The following is a 17,467-nucleotide window of genomic DNA, read 5'->3' on the forward strand; positions in this document are numbered from 1 at the left end:
TCACCTGTCACTGCAAAGAAAACTGTGTATCTGTGGCTAAGCAGTCTCAGGAGTAAATCTTTCTAAGCTTAAGCTATTTTCTGCCTTTTGGAGCTATGCAACTTTTTCCAAGGTCATTCATGCATGGAGTTTAGACACTGAGGCCATGATTTTGTCACTGCCACAATATTGGCATCTTACATATAGAAGAATAGGAAATTATTTATTCACAGACTATTCATCCATTCTGGTTGAGATTGGTTTATTTTCTTCCATTTAAAAAACTGTTTCCTTGGACTACATGTAAGCTATCAGATAAATAAGTAACCAAACTTTTTCATTGCATGCAGTATGTCTGCTGCACAACTGGGGCAACAAAGAGCAGGTAAGTAAAGGTAGGTTCTTATTTCCTGACTTTTTAATGAAAACTTACTGCTGAAAAGGAAGTATCTGTCATTTGAAATGCTGGTCTTCTCAGAGTCAATGGCAGCTTTTTCATTGATTTTGAGTAGACTCTCTTTAAAAAAACCACTCAACTGTCTGCTTCCTTTCAAGTACTCAACAAAGAATGCTGGAATGGTCCAACACTTGCTGACTTTTTAGGAGGTTTCTCTTACATGTTCAAAACATTACAACAACAACAACAAAGCGTCTAGAAAACAGTGTTCTCAGAAGCAAGTTCTGTAATTTAATGGCATATTCAAATTTTGGTTGAAAAAATCCCAGTCCATTCTGGGGCAGAATGTCATTCTCAGGTAACACAGAGGTGATGTCTTTGAAGTCAGCAAAACAGTTTAATGTGCATATAAGTGAAGTCAACAAGTTTATTCTAGTCTTTAAAATTACACATGTACATGCATGTAGCTACTGTGATCATTGTGTTTTTGTAGCTGCATTTTGGTAATGGCACCGTACTGAATTTGCCACAATAAAAGAGAGAACTTTTGCTTAGCATAGCTCTGTATCTGAAAACAAAAAGAATAAAACAACTCTCTATACCCGAAGCTACACTCTTATTAAAGTTCCAGGAAGGGTTTAAAATAAAAAGATCAAATTTAAAGGCTATCCTTAATAAGGGATTTAAAAGCCAATATTTTGTCTTAGATCTGTGTGGCTCTATTAGAAAATACATTTGGAACAAAGCAAAAGAGCATAAAATATGCACTTCTGCACTGCACTCTATGTAAATGATTTTTCTAAAGGCAGACAGGAAGGTTCAAAGAGCTGATAATGCTGTCTCCAACTTCTAAACCACCACTTCAAAAATCAGCTTCTATTGCTAAGGATCAAAAATATTATTATCTTAAAGTGATTTGGTGACCTGTATAAAAAGACAAGCATTCTCAAGCCTGACCTTTAGTAAACATACAAAGCATTAACCTCTACCTCTGAAATCCTTCCTGGAAATCTCAGCAGAGAAACCATGAAACTAAAGAGTTGCACACTTTTAAGGCAATGGAGGGAATCTGGCACACATAATACTGTTGCCCTTGTTCCATGGAAATCCATAAAAGTTCAGGTTTTGCTGCTGTCCTATACAGTAATTTGTACAAGCATCTAGTAAATTCATGTCTTTCTTTCAAACAAAAAAAGGAGAAAATACCTAATAGTGACTGACACCTTGGTAAGGCACTAAGGTTATTCAAATTGCTTGTATACTCACAGTATGATTTCCATATTGGAGGCTGGTATTCTTCAGCATCTAAAATAGAAACAAAAAGGGAGAAAGAAATCAGTCATTTGGCCATTGGGTCAAACTGTCAGAATGCATTTTTCTGCTGAGAGACCTCTTCTTGTCAGCAAAATTTACATTTCTTTCCCAAGAGAGATGATAGCCTATTTACAGTACAGTTTGCTACGTGAGAGAAGAATACAAATTTCAACCACTTGTGGATCCAATGTGCTTTTCCCAAATTATTCAACTGTAAAAGATAATAATTTTTTACCGATTTGCACTAATCACCAGTATTTTAAAAATAATTAAGTGGGCTGGTAACTACATTATTTATTTGCTTTACCTGGCATGATAAACAGATAAATCACTCCTGGTTTTCAATGTGTTTTCTAACCCCACTAGTAAGATTTGAAAATGAGCATCAATGAATAACACACATTGGGGCTAAAAAGATGCACAGCTCAGGTTGGACTCAGATGCACAGACCTGACAGTTTCAATGAAAGTCAACTACACTTCTTGAACCCATATGTAATTGGCATGTTTTCCAGAAGCTGAATCAACAATGTGAAAAAGATAGCAAATGGAAAGACTGCAAAACCTGCCATTACAAACAGGTTACATTATTCTAACATAATTGACTAAAGGCGCACAAAGAGTTGGTGCTGTTTCTTAGTGACCTCTCCACAGGGAGGTTTCCAGCTCTCTGCAAGAAAGCCAATTGCTGTAACCCACAGAAATCCCAGCAGGAGCCAAGCTGGAGCAGAAGGAGCAACACCAGTGACAAAGGGTGGGGTACTGGGTACTAGTTTGGCTCTGAGCTGTCATGCTGCCAAAAAACTTTAAAGTCATTTACCATGGGTATGTCATTAACTTGCCAAAACTATGCAGGTTAATTAAGGTATTTGTTATTTACTAAACTTCTACTTAAGTTATGCTAATACGATTCAATTATAGTTGCATAGCTCATGCTCCTTGTCTATTTACATATACACAACTACTTTAAATATATCCCTGCAAAAGTCTGTTTACTAGGAATTTTAATCACTAACTACCATCTGCCACTTTTAACTCTATTGTTTTAGAAGAGGATAAATCTAGCAACAATCACAGTTACTGCCTGGAACAGCACCCTGCAACAATTTACAGATATATTGGTTGGGAAACCCATTCAGTTTCAGTTTCAACTGAATCCACCTCTGAACTTCAGCAAAGTTCAAAACACTCCCAGACTAACAGAGTTATACTGCGCTCTGGCAATCCAAGAGTAATTAGCTCCCAAGTTCATTGTACAGAAGACTTATTTTAAATTTTATGAGGCTATTCATGAGACAAATGAAATTTATTCATAAAAGAAATAATTTTTTCTCTTCTCAAATTTTAATAGTATTATGTCACTCTATTTTTCCCCCCATACATCTATTGCTTCACATATAGTTTACCACAACACCATAATATTGTGCATTAAATTCTACTGTCAATACTTCTGTGCTACTGCAAGAGAATTTCTGAATTTCCTTCTTCATGTACTATATTTTTTCAATAGAAGAAACACTGAGATAATGCAAATATCTTATTATCGATACTTGTGACTTCAGCTAAGGAAGTAATAGTGGGAGAAACAATGAAAAACCAATGAGTATCAGTTGTTGCTTTAGTCTTCCAAATTAATTAAAAAGTGCACAGTAAATTCAACAGTGAAAGCTGATGTACAAGCGGCCATAAAGCGCTTCATTAGCTGGAGACAAACTGACAGTGAGGAAACACTATGGCCAAAACGGAGAATCATCCAGGAAATAAATCATAATACAAAACTCCCAACGATTGCATTTGATTTGTCACAGTTATGAATCTGTGAGCCTCAATAGCTAAAATATTCTAAAAGACAGCACACTTGGAGGAAACCCATGTGTCACCAGCTCCACATTCACCATTACTGCTGAGGTACTGCCACATCCTCTGTTATCCCTTCAGCTGAAAGCATGTCCCTACATCACAGGGAACAAAATACCATTGTGATAGTACTAATAGAGTTTATTGTCAAGCTATTTGATGGCACTCATTTGTAGGGAAATAAAGAATAATTAGTTTAAATACAACTTGGAGACAAGGGTCATGGTTGAGGATCAGGGAGAGGTCTAATGGAACCCAGATAGAAACATCTTTCTTCCTTTGTGGCAGGAAGCTGCTGAACCCCTGTTTAAACAACTCTTATCTTAGTACTGTAAAGTCTTAGGACTGCCATCCTGGTTGACTAGATTGGACTGAACTTCAACCCTTCTTAAGTCAGAGGTCAAAAGAGCCAAATCCTGCCCAAGCAGATTTGATAACTACTATTTGCCCTTTTTGAAATTTCTGTTTTTCTGTATTTTGTTATTCCTCTGTATTACACAGTAGCTTTACTCATTAAATTTTGTTCCACTCTCCACCGCTAGACTTTAAACAGCACTTCAGGCTCACAGAAATTAACAATACAAGTTTGGGTGGTTGGCTCAGTTACTTACATGACACCTCTACACACAGCTTGTGCTTTCAGTTCTGCACATGGTAATGGTCTTAGCAAGGGTAACACACCTCAGTTTTGAGCCACTTAGCAAAAATCAATCAATCAATCAATCAATCAATCAGACTTGGCACAAATGACAAATGTCCTGCATTGATGTCTCATGAAATGACATCCCTCATATGAACTTTGATCATAATGACTATCAAAACTGTGACTGGCAGCGTGGGGAAAAGGGTTCACTGAGGTACTCTCAGGTGATAAGACGGGGTCTTTTCTATTGCTCTTTTCTTGAAAGGTTCATATTTTCTACAGTGCTTTCTTGTCTAGATTCAGAAAATGTGCCAGCTAAGGTTGAAAGAAGTTGTCAAAGGAGACAAGATGAGTAACAGCTCTGAAAAACCCAACAAAATATCCCAATGTCATCTGTGACATACTTTTATGAATGTCAGCATAAGAAAGACTCCCTGTAAAAGAATGTCCAGTTAAGGTATTTTTAAAATTCTTTTAAGTCTTCTCAAAACTGTATCATAAATGACCTTGGCAAAACCAGAAAACCTTGGGGTATTTACTGCAAAGACTAGGACTGGCAAAAAGCATGAGAGACTTCCACAAATAATATTATAGGCAATACTGTTAACTAAAAGCTTTGAAACATACCAGCTAAGAAAGTGAATATTATTAAATTTAAAAAAGTACTAGAAGTCAGTTGTATGCTAAACAGAAGGGCAGAAGGAATGCAAAATGCTGACTCTTGAGGAATATTACAGCTATGAGAAGGCTTCTCATAGTGCAAAATTGACAAAACAGATATTGGAGAAAATTGTCAAACCAAAAATGATACCTGGAACTGGAAAATGGGACTAAGGAAAAAAAAGGTTATTTCTTCAGTTTATTTGCTTTACTCTTCACAGAGCAGAGAGGATGAAAAAGATCTTAGGAAAAAATACTTTCCTAAAGCTGATGGAACACTTAAAGCTGAGTAAGTGTAGAAAGACTACAGTAAAGGAAGGACTGAAAAGTTGGCAAAGCTTTAAGCTTTGATAAGATAAAAAAGTAAAACTACACAAGATTTTATTTGGAGAAACAGGAAGACAGAATACAGTACTACTGCCAATAGTGGGCAGTAAAGAGTTAATATATGACTCAGAGCCATTCTTAAGCAATTTCTGAGAAATGATCTTATATTAAGTATATAGTAAATACAGTCATCCATGGACTTCAGCCCTTCCTCTTCTCTGGGCCTGGCCCTGTACCAAGTGACACCTTTCTGGACGTAGTTGTGAAAGACACAGGAATGACAGAATTGCTTTTTACTGCTTCCTGGTACTTTGTGAAAATGATGATGTAATGCAAACACGTGTGGGTCTGTGCTACCAGCACCGGGGCTGATTTGGCTGAAGCAGATCTAATAGGAAACTAAGTCCAAAGTGATTCTTCTGACTCTCATGACTGGTAATGCACTGAAAAGCACAAACTCTGTTTTACAGGAAAGCCCACAAATTACACCACATGAATAAAATATTTATGACTTATAAGTGGCATTTCTAAGCATAAGTAAAACAGTAACAAATATCCATACTGTAGCTATATGTCATGCCCAGTTCTAGATATGCTAAAAAGTATTAGTGATACCCATGACAGTAAAGACTGAAGCAGACTAGCAGAAGGACAGCTACCAAAGGGGAACTGTCATTATTTGCTGATTTCTTATACTCTCTATGAAAAAAGAGTAAAGATTTTCTTTTTTTGCCTTTGTCCTTACTAAAGGATTATAAAAAAATATTCTGTAGTTCACCTTGGAAGAACTGCCTCAGCCTGGATTCTCTGCCACCATTGTCTGAATTTTGGACTTCCTTTCCAGTAACAACTAATTTTAAGACTATGACCTGCATGTGCAAGGAAAGACACTTGTGTGTGAGGAATAGCCAATCTGGAAGCCACTGGTTTACTGGCAGAGTGGAGATAAATGATTCACCGGATGAACAAGTCTAGTTACTAATTTTTTTTATCTTCTATTGTTATTTTAGGACCAAGACTAATAATTACGAGTGTTTTAATGCCCTTTGTATATTTCCTTTAAAGAGCTTTTTCACAGGTTTACCACGTATACTTTCATATTTATTGCTTTGTTTCCAAAACATTAAGTTAGCATATGTTATTAAAGACATTTTTCTTATTTTTATATATGTAATTATATATAGAATAGAAGACTGCTGAGTAAGAGCTTCTGTTTAAGATAAACAGTGTTTACACTCTTTCTGGACATAGCTTTTTAATATTTTTCTTGCTACAGACAGAATTTTATTATTCAATTTACTATAACGTGGATGGCCATCACAGAGCCACAGAATGATTGGGGTTGGAGGGGATGTGATCCAAACCCCCTTCTCAAGCATGACCACCTATAACCATGTCCAGACAGCTCCTGAGTATCTCCAAAGATGGAGAACCACAACCCCACTGGCAACCTGTGCCAGTGTTTGGTCACCCTCACAGTGCAGAGGTGTTTCCTGATGCTCTGACAGAGCCTCCCGTGTTTCATTTTTGTGCCCATCACCACTGGTAATGTCACTGGGCACCACTGAAAAGAGCTGGCTTTGTTCTCTTTGCACCCTCTCTTCAGATATTTATACACTTTGATAAGATTCCCCTGAGCCTTCTCTCCTCTGAGTCGAACAGTCCCAGCTCGCTCAGCCTTTCCTGATAGGAGAGACCCTCCAGCCTTGCAATTCCTTTGCAGCCCTTTTTAAGAATTTCTCTGGCAGTTCCACAGTTCTCTCACACTGGAGAACCCAGAACTGGACACAGCAATCCAGTTGTGGCCTCATCAGCACAAGCAGAGGAGGGGAATCACCTCTCCTTTGACCTCCTAATTGCAGCCCACGATCCCACCAGCCACCTTCAAGGGAAGGATTCATTGCTGGCTCATTTTGAACTTGGGGTCCACCAGAACCCCCAGGTCCTTTTCTGCCAAGCAGTTCCCCAGGTGGGTGGTTCTTGGCATACACTGGGGGATGGAGACTAAAGTGAAAGAGTAATAAGGGGGCTTCTTTAGGGGGCTCCAGTTCTTTTCTGACACATAAATCATAGATCCATTACTCTGTGATTAGAAAAATACCAATTACAGAAGTTAATTTTCTTCTTATCTCATCCCTTACTGGCTAATTTTGTCCTGGTGAAGGGCTGATTTAATTTATTTTGCCTTCTCAACAATTAATATATACACATACACAACTATGTCACATTGCCGTCATTCTGCAAACTACTTTAAATTGGCACAGTTTTCTATGTTTGATGGCACTCATTTGGCATATACTTTGGACATCATGATGACTTCTATTATATGTGGTAACTATCATTACAGGCACATCTGACCACTCTATGAAAGAATAGTCTTATTTTTAAAGTTGCAAATAATCATACTGTCAAATAAGTCCTCCACTCTAATTCCTGAAAAGTCACTGCTACTGTGAAGAGCAAAATTAACTTTCTTCAGTAAATAATTAGCAATGGAGCTGTGGAAATATTTCAGCATGTCAAAAACTCTGTTTAATGCTTCATTCAGAATGAATAGTTGCCCATGGAGGAGTGAGTAGTTGCCAGCTTTATCACTGAACTTTCTCATCACAAGTACATGGACAGCTAAAATATGGAATGAGACTTCAGTTCTTGTCTTAATGAGGCACTTTAGCTTTCAGCATAAGGTACAGAAATGATCAAACTGTTTACTTCCAACACAGTTCATAATTGGTGTATTAATTCAGATGATGGGAGCTTCCCACTGCGCTGTTCTCTCCTAAGAAAAAAAATTAAAAATCAGCAATAGTGTGTAATTTAAATGTCAGAAAAAGCTCACAAAAGGGGTGGAGTTCTCTCTCACACAGCAATTAGACTGAAACAGTAAGCTGTTAATAACCACAATGTAAATTGACAGCTATTTTGTATCTTTTCCTTTTGCCTACCACAAACTTGCTATTAGAAGGCACTGCTCTGAAGGTAGATCATTTAGCCAGTTCTGTGAATCAGGGTCATTCCAAATTGTGTTCTCTCCTGCTTTTGCTTCAGATTTCAAAACGGTATCTTTCCACTCACAGACAGGTGATCAGTCCCTGGTTACTTTTGTTTAATGCACGTCTGTTTTACTAAAATGCAGGTGAAAGGTCATGCAAATAGGTAAACCTGATAATTTAGAAGAGTTACCAACTATCAAATAAAATAAGAGCTTGAAGTATGCGAGTTATTAGGGACATACTCCAACAGATCACAAGAGACTTGAATGTTTTAAATCCACAACTAAACTTCTATAACAAAATTATAAGGAGCCATGTTCTGTAGCTGGTGAGTGGTGTTCAGCCAGCTATGACTATCAGATTGGTGCAATATCCCATTAATTAAAAAATCTGCCTCTTTATTCTGCACAGATTTAAATATAATTAAAAGCATCGAAAATACAATTTTAAATTTGGAAGTTGAGGAAGAATAATCAGAGCTCTCAATAGGAATAGGAGAAGTGAAAAAGGGACGGGTATCTGTACAGTTCTAGTTTTCAAACTCTCTTTAGGAGTCTAGTCTTTCTTAGGGCCCAAAAAATAGAATTAAACAAGCTCTTCCAGAGTGCAAATCCAAGAAGCTGACAGGGATCTAAGTAAGTTGATAAAAATGTTCCCAATGCTTTAAATATTTCCTGGGAAATATGCAAGATTTAAGAGTGCAGAGGAGTAATCACACTACCTAATCTTAGACAGGTAGTTCCTTTTTAATGCTGAATCACACTGAATCTATTGCCCTTGGATGGCATTTAAGAACCTCCATAATCTAAGTGTTCTGAAAGGTTTTTTCCCCAGAGCAATAATGAAGAATTTCCTTATACAGATTATTAAAGATTGGAGTCTAAAAACTAGAAAGATAGACAATGAAAAATCATAAAAATATTTGCACCCTTCATTGTAAAAAAATCTGTTGTCATTATTAGCTGCCATTAAATTTAATCTGGTCCCTAAAAATTACACCCAAATGATTGTTACCATTCTCTGTTTTAACACTAAGGCCAGGGTAATTAAAATCTAACACAGTTATTTTCACCTTTTCATGTTTTTAGCCTACAGAGCAGAGGCATCAAGGCATTAAAATGGTACCACGAGAGCTCTGCCTGACTGAGAGATTTCACATATTTTTTAGGAATAAGCACATGACATAAGTTAAATCACATCACATTAGCAGACCTCCCATCTTGCACAGATATACTTTAGCTTCTAACTAATGACCAGTTAGTTCCTGGCTGAAAATCAAAACCAGACAATCAGCTGGCATATCTGAGCATAGTTCTGATGCAGTGATTTTATCACTGTACAGGACATGGCAACACATTTCCAGTCATTTACTTACTGCATCCTAAAACTCACCCCCCACAACCTTCCAGCCAGTGAACCCTGGACTCAGCAAAGTTGACAGCATATGACAGAAATAACTAGGAGTTATAATAACTACAATAATGCCAAAGAATGGCATTAAAATGGTCACCATTAAGTATTTAAATTATGTTTATGTTGAAGTATTGCCACCACATTACCACTTCCAGAAATTTACTCATACATTGACATGATACCCCTTTTATCTAGTTTATCAAAAGAGCCAGCACATTCCCTGAAAACTTATTAACCTTTAGCAAAGTCCAAATCATTGCTTTTGGTAACTCTGTTAGTTTTGACATGAGTTATTTTATCATCCCTCTAAGCAGGGGCACAAGTGTTTGTCTGTTCAAGGATGTGAGGTGGTCCTAGTCCTGCAGCTGACTGTGGTGGCTGTTCATTTGCTTTTAGAGATCATACCCATCTGCCCTATGTAGCCCTGCATTTTCCCTTCTCTGGATACAAAAATATAAGCATTTCTTACTGAAAAGACTGAAACTGCATTCTCTGAATGAAATGGAAATCCACAGGGGCTATGCATATCCCAGGGACCTTAGTGAACTCTGTGGCCTAAAGACACCTTCAAGCCTTGGAAAATCAGAGATAAGAACTATCCTGTGATTCAGAGCAGGCATAATGATCTGCAGAAGAATAAAATCTTAGCAAATAATTAGATTTTACTTTGGCTTGCTTTTCAGGTCCTGTAGTATTGCTGCAGCATTTGCGTCTCTACATTAAAACATGAAAAACAGGAAAAACACCACCCACCTGCAAAGCATATTTATCATTCCCACAGCTCTCTTGGGTAAAACTTGGAATAAATGGGCCTCCTAGGATAAGAAGCACCACTGCACCTATATACCTCCCCGTTAGAAAAATGTGACACTATTAATCACATTCTTTGGTGGGCAGTTTTATGTAAGTGTATCAACTACTTTCAAGGCCAACTGAATTATCATTTTATGCGAAGTTTGTCTCTGAATCTTCAACTTTTCTAAGAAAATAGTTTGGATTAAGGCCAGCTATTACTGAGGCACCCACCTTCTCATCAGGTATGTTGTGCAGTTGGACAAACACTTCACAGGCGTGTTCTATTCTATCATCACCCACTGTTTAACTGATCTCCCACCACAGCTGCTCCTGCTCTTACTACTTTGGATCTGGACACTGGAAAAATGTTGACCACCTTAAAATTCAGTTCCATGATAGCATGTTTACCCTGACAAGAATCTTATGTCTTAGAAAGACATATGTGACTATACCTTCTTCTCTGCAATATTAGCCATAAAATGATTACTAGTAGTATTTAAAATACTATAATGGAGTATTTGCCCTCAGAAGAATATGGTTTATGTATTGTTTCCTTACTTGGGAGGAATTTTAAATTGGAAGTCTATAATTCTTCCAAGAGCTTTTTACCACAGCCTGGCACTTTAACAGTTGATAACGAGTTCTTACAGTACCATATATTTACAAAATACCTTGCATGAAACCCTATAAAATTTAAAATACACTTAGGTCTTCCACATGTTTTATCAAACTAACCAACAGGACTGTGCAAAATGCCCTGATGCCTGGGCATAGGTGAGACAATTACACTTTGCAACCTGCAATGTTGGCAGCATTTTCCCCAGAGAAACTTTGGCCAACAGCATGTCTGATGAGACCAACCCCATCTCTCTCTAGCATTTTCATTGTCAAATTAAAACCATTCCAAACTGGTGCTCATAGGACAACTGTTCTATCTCCAGTGTCCCCAGTGGCATTGAGCTAGAGAACAGAATTTAGCCACCCACAACGCATAAAGAAAGATGCAACTGCAGCCTGGATAATACCCCAGTTTCCTACTTTGCAAATTTTAAAGATGCAGACAGCACAAGAATACTGTATTTAAGTGTCTTAGAATGCATGAAATTTCTTTACATGCTACAAGTAGATCAAATAGAGTGGAAACAGTAATTCCTATATAAAAATGGATTTTGCTTCTGAGTAATCAGAGATAGGCTGGTTATTTTTACATAAATAAATTACAAGGGAAGGAGAAAGCACAATTTTTCTTAGTAACTTTTCTGGAATTGTTCTTCACCCTTGTAAAAATAACAAATAAAACTTGTTTCCTACTCCACTTATCTTACAGAAAGACTCAGAAGATGGTAAAGCTAGTGCCTAAAAGCACATCCATCATATCTTCGACCATAAAATCAGTCAGTGAGGAAAAAAATACCCTCATCTATCCTGTTATTTTTAAAGATACACCCAATTGCCACAATTCTGAGCAAACCCTCTAACTCATCCCCCTGAAACACTTTGTGTAAGGACAATTAATTATGAATAAGGTTATGGTTTTGGCACAACAGTATTTAATATATTTCATTACAAAGGCTCAGGGAAAAGAAGCAATAGTCATCAAAAGTTTTGCAAATGTATTTCCTGTAAGCTTCCAGCAGGTAAATAATAAACCATATTCAATACAACACCATTAAGCAAGTACACTTTCTATTGTGATTTATACCCTGAATGATAAAGTTTAGACATAAAAATCCTCTATTTTTTTTTTCAGTGGGGCAAAATCAGCAGCTGATCTGTATGATCCAGCACAGTCTTCCCTTTAAACAGCAAATGAGTCAGAATTCTTTAAATGCCGTAGCGTAACCACAGCCTTGATGATGAAACCTGGCCAAATGCAAGGCAGAATTACAGAAGCTGTTTTGTCCTTCTGCCCAAGCTCCCAGGGCTCACATGGAGGTACCAGTACTCTGGCAGATCAATAGCTATGGACACAAAAGAGATGCTTTCCATCATTTGCTTTCCATTAATGAAACCAAGGAGAGCTTTGTTCTTCTGACAACATACTGATCTTCATCCAAGCAAGGTTCAAGCTCAAGTATTTCACTACTCCCGAAGGACAAACATGTGTCTACATGCTCAGAGGCTCAAAACTAACTAATGTTCTCTGGAGCACAGAGGGGAGAACAAAAAAAATGCAAGCCTTTCCTTTGGAAAGATTTGGCAGATGTCCAAAGCAAAATGATGCCTTTTTTAAGCTAAGGGGAAGGGTTGGTGCCGAGCAAGAACTGCAGGTCTTAGTAGCAGCCACCACTCTGCAGTTCTGCTCTCATCCTGGGAGACACGAAAGCTGGGTGAAAAGATGAGCTAATTCACTCATGTCCAACATCACCAGAGCTAGGATGGCTACTTCATCTTGGAAACACACCAATACATACGTATCTTGTTCGAAAAAGTTTTTCCTGCTTTTCCTGAATGTTCGTTATATCATAGAGGAAAGCCTGTCAGAGCTTGTCAGATCATTCTAGTAGCAAAACCTCCCAAAATACAGATTTCCTTGAGAGCCCAGAGGATAAGGTTGCTGGTTGTCTGCGAGTTTATTGGCAACATCAGTTGTAACTAATTACTGAGACCCTGTGTTGCCCAACAACTCACCCCAAAGGAAGCTGAGGTTTTGCCAGGTTTTTGCTTAATTTCATGATTTTTTGATGCTCAAAAGGGAGATAGTGAGCAACTGTGTCAGCTTTGTGTAAGAACTATAAAAATATTTTATAGTTCTCTATAGTTATTAACATTTATTTTAAACTTTTATTTCTTGTTCTTATGATTTTCAAGGATAGTTAAAGGTATACCAGTCTGAGAGAGTAAATATGCCTGCTTATGACAGCAGAAAATAGACCTGAATATTAAAAAGAAACACATCTCAAGAGGCAAGGGCAGTGAGACTTAAATCCAATTTGCAAGATAAAAGCTAACCAGACCACTTACTATTGCCATCTGATAGCATTCAATATAGCTTGAAATTCATTAATAGGCTAGGTAATGTAAGTACAGTGCATGTATACAAATTTAATTCTATTAATTTCTGCATTAGAAAAATCTAGTGAAAGAGGAGAATAATTATAAGGCAGTCTTACCAATCTGTGGAAAAAGCATAGAAAAACCAGTCTAAACCTCAGAAGAATAATTATCCCATGAGACTCCCACCTCCTGGGAGTGCCCATTATTGTGCTAGGAGAACATAAAACTGACAGCTATTCAGAAAGACCTCCAGAGCAATTTTGGCTTAGCTCTATTGCTTATCTTACCTTGTCATCTTTTTAGGATATCTACAAGCTTCCAGCTAACTTACCAATATTGTATTTTATTTTTACAAGCAAGCAATAAATGCTTCTTTTATAGCATATACTCTGCTTAACAGTGCAAATGTTGCAGAAATGCTTATGCATCTTAAATAAAAGGTCATTCAAATTTAAACAGCTTTACAGAGTAATAATATTTCATTTAGATCTGCTTGTTGCTTAGTCAGATTAGGTGGAACTCTCAATGAAAGAGAAGCAAAGCATTTTATTATCATTAAATATTCCCATTATGGCAGCATTTGGAACCCAAAATCAGGTTTGGTGTTACATCCAACTGCTAACAAGTACAGTTTAAAAATAAAACACAACAGTTGCTGACCTAAAAGTGCTTGTGATTATGGTGTGTGGCAAGCATCCAACAGATAAAAGGAAAAGAGATGGAAAAGGAATAGGGTAACAGGAGTGCTAGCCATAAGTACCAGTCACAGCATCCTCCCCTAACTACTAAGAGAGTAGTTTCATCTGAATGTAATGAGAAGATAACTAGAAAACAGAAGAAGGTGTTGGTAAAAAAATAAATTAAGCAGCACAGCGCATCATACAAGTACACTAGAAATAACTTAGGATAAGCTGATTTATTACTACATGAGAAAGGTTTGCTTATAAATGTTAAAAAATGGTGAAGATTTAGTTTCTTCTGAGAGCACAAGGAAAAACAACCTCAATACATCTGTGTTTCATTTTTATAGAAGTGACATATCACATAAATAAAAAAATTATTTTGGATCAAGGTTTTATAATAACCTATCTCTACTGAAGAGTGAGTTATTCCAAAGCACACTGCAGCTCACCCTGTGCACATCCTTCCCTGCTTAAGGTGCCACAGAGAACAACAGCTGACATCATTGTATTTTCAAAGACATGCCTATAGCTTATTGCTCAGCAGTTTGATTTCAGTGCATCATTTCATCTGATGCCAATCAATTTACTTACACTGCTGCTGTGCAAAGTGTGGTCCAGGGACCCCAAATGGTAAACATTTTCAACTGATAAATGCTTCTTTTCTGAACCTAATTTATTGTCTAGAAGAACCACATTTCCTCCCAGCTTCTCACTCATTAGGGTCCAAGACTCAGTCCCTGGCGGCATGAGGAGGCCAGATTTGAGAGCAGTCATGTATATCTGATGAGGTCCGTGAGGCACCAATTGGTGCCACTAGACAGTGAAATCCAGGAGAATGCCAAGTTCTGCCGCAGGCAATTTGCGATGACATAACCCTTGGATAGGAGGAGATGTGAAATGTGAGCTTCCATCAAGCAACCCAGGGGTTGTGCACAAAAGCAGTGGAAGAATATTAACATGAGGTGGTTCTTCATGATCATTAGCTGCAAATCACACGGCCCCAAGAAATGCACTGCTGGCACTTCTAATACAGCAGGAGAGCCTTGTACAAATGCTGTTCCCAAAACACTCACTTGAAAATGCTTCAGTGTTTTTGTAACAACGAGAGAAACAACTGATTAGGTGCCAAAATGGTTTGATACCATCTCTGAAGAAAGGCTTTGCAGCTCTTATGATTTCTCTTAAAACAGTTTCAACTTCAGGTTGCAATGTCCTTCAAAGTACAAGTATCTTTTTGTACTGGTTCCAACAAGGATTTCAGAGCTGAGCCCTGACTGCTCCTGCTGTTCTACAGAAGTGTTATTTTTTGCGTATCCTAGACTGGTGCACTATATTCATGCACTATTTATTTTGCATCTCAATTATTAGATTTATTTCTTCTGGACAATAGGTAACAAATCCTTACATGGTTTACTTAAAAAGTGCCCCAAAATATGTATTGGCTTAAAATTTATCAAAAAGTGAACTTAGGTAGGAATAAAGTAGCATAATCAGTACTGAAGAAACATCTCCTAAGAGGTAAAAAATGAATACAGCCTATAACTGAGACCTCCATGATGTCTCAATTCAATAAAAAAAATTATATCAGAGATGTCCAAACTTTGATTTATAAAACTTACAACTGCTCCATTGATTTCAGTAGGGTGAGAGTGATTTATTTCAGCCAAAGATCTGCCCAGAGTTATATATAAGCATTGTGAGCTCAGAAATCCCAGTGGTCATGGTGTTAAACTGCAGATGGTTCTCACATTCTTCTGGTAAGCTCAGTACCAGTGACTGCAATATATTCTACTTACCTTTACCAATTATAATAATTTTATTCATGCACTATATAATGCTAATCAGAGCCTGCCATTCTCATTACCCCTTACAGTCCAGGACTCTTGCCACTGAAAGGGCACTTGATCTTCACATGTCCATGTCAACAGAAGTACTCTCCTGTGACAGAATTTGCATGCACTGCTAAAGCAGTAAAGATGAAAAGCACTTATGGAACTACAGAAGTCTATTCATCAAACTGCACACTGCATGAATACAGTCTGCCAATCACTGAAAGAGGTGTCCAGCCTGATGGAAAAAAACCCCAAACAATTATTAAAAACCTCTTTAAAAGCTAACCTTAAAATCTACCAAGATCCCAAAATAGAAGCAGTATCAAACACATTTTGATTCAAATCCATTTTAAGTCCAATTCCTTCATCCTTAAATATAGGCAAGATAACCTTATTTTAGAACAGAAAGCTGAATCTTTGCCCATAATCAAAGTAAAAGACAGTACACCTGACCAAACACCAGTGCTACACAATCAGATTCTGAAATGGACATGTTTCCAATTATTATATCCTAATGTAGATAAAAAAGTTTATTGAAGTCCAACTTTCTTTTTTCTGAGTATGCTCATACATATTTACCAGCATGTATAGATGTAGATTTCTCTACCATATCTACTTATTATTATTTGGTCTTTATTTTTACACATATGCTCAGTGTAGTACATCCCCCTCACATGCTCACTAGAACTCTTTTGATCCCTTTTATAGTTTCACTGGAAAACTGGATTAATATATTATTTTTCATAATATATGAATCACTAAGTTTTCTTCCCTCTTTGTACTGACTTCCAAAATAAATTTTACGGCTTTACCAAATTTAAATTCAGAGTTTCATGGGTCCAGCTAGACAAAAGACAGACCAGTGACACAGTTCAGGGATGTAATAGGAGGGAACACCCTGACATCTAGAAACTATAAATAATGGTTTGCAATTAAAGGACAGTACTCCATCTTCAGACATTGAGTTTGATTTCTAACTCTTCCAAGTGCTCCCTGTGTTATACTCCATTGCTATAAGAGAGAGAAAAACTTCCTTTCTGAGCTTTCCTGGGAAAGGAAAATCTTACCCCAAGTCTTGTGCAGCAGCAGAATCTCTGTTCAAATCTGGCCTTTAGACATCACCACAAAATGAGCCATAAATACATCTGCTGCCTCAAATAACAGGACACATTTCAAAAACAAGCAGCTCTCTACAGCAGAAAAAGAGAAAGAGAGGGAGACTCAAGTAAACAAATCCAATCTTCAATGCAAAGTTCAGCGGATTGGATATTTCTGATCTGACAAAAATAACCCTGTGGTGCTGCAGTGCTGAAATCAGTGCACAGAAATCCATGCCAGCTGTTGAGAGCATCATTGAAGAGGGACACTGGAAAGGAAACTGCTGTTGTATTATGAATAAAAATGTGTCTCAGGAGCTTTCATTCAGCGTTCCTGAACAGAGATCTCCACAGCAGTCAGCAAAAGCTGGATTCCCTTCCTCCACTCTAGTTTTATCTGCAACCCTGTCATGGTAGAGGAAGTAGGGTGTGGGTGTGGAAGGAAATCAAGAAGGAGCTTGAGCTGGGATAGAGTTAGTTT

At 37.5% G+C, this 17,467-nt stretch overlaps 1 protein-coding gene across 1 annotated transcript in view; it reads right to left on the minus strand.

Moving 5' to 3' along the window:
- CHN2 (chimerin 2) overlaps positions 1-17,467 on the minus strand; it is a 158,542-nt gene that overhangs the window by 90,562 nt on the left and 50,513 nt on the right. The window contains exon 2 of the mRNA XM_039710590.1: positions 1,643-1,681. Within this exon, the coding sequence (XP_039566524.1) occupies positions 1,643-1,681 (39 nt within the window). The remainder of the gene's footprint in view (positions 1-1,642; positions 1,682-17,467) is intronic.

The sequence above is a fragment of the Passer montanus genome, unplaced genomic scaffold (assembly GCF_014805655.1).
Source record: "Passer montanus isolate IOZ18808 unplaced genomic scaffold, ASM1480565v1 scaffold10, whole genome shotgun sequence".
Lineage (NCBI taxonomy): Eukaryota > Metazoa > Chordata > Aves > Passeriformes > Passeridae > Passer > Passer montanus.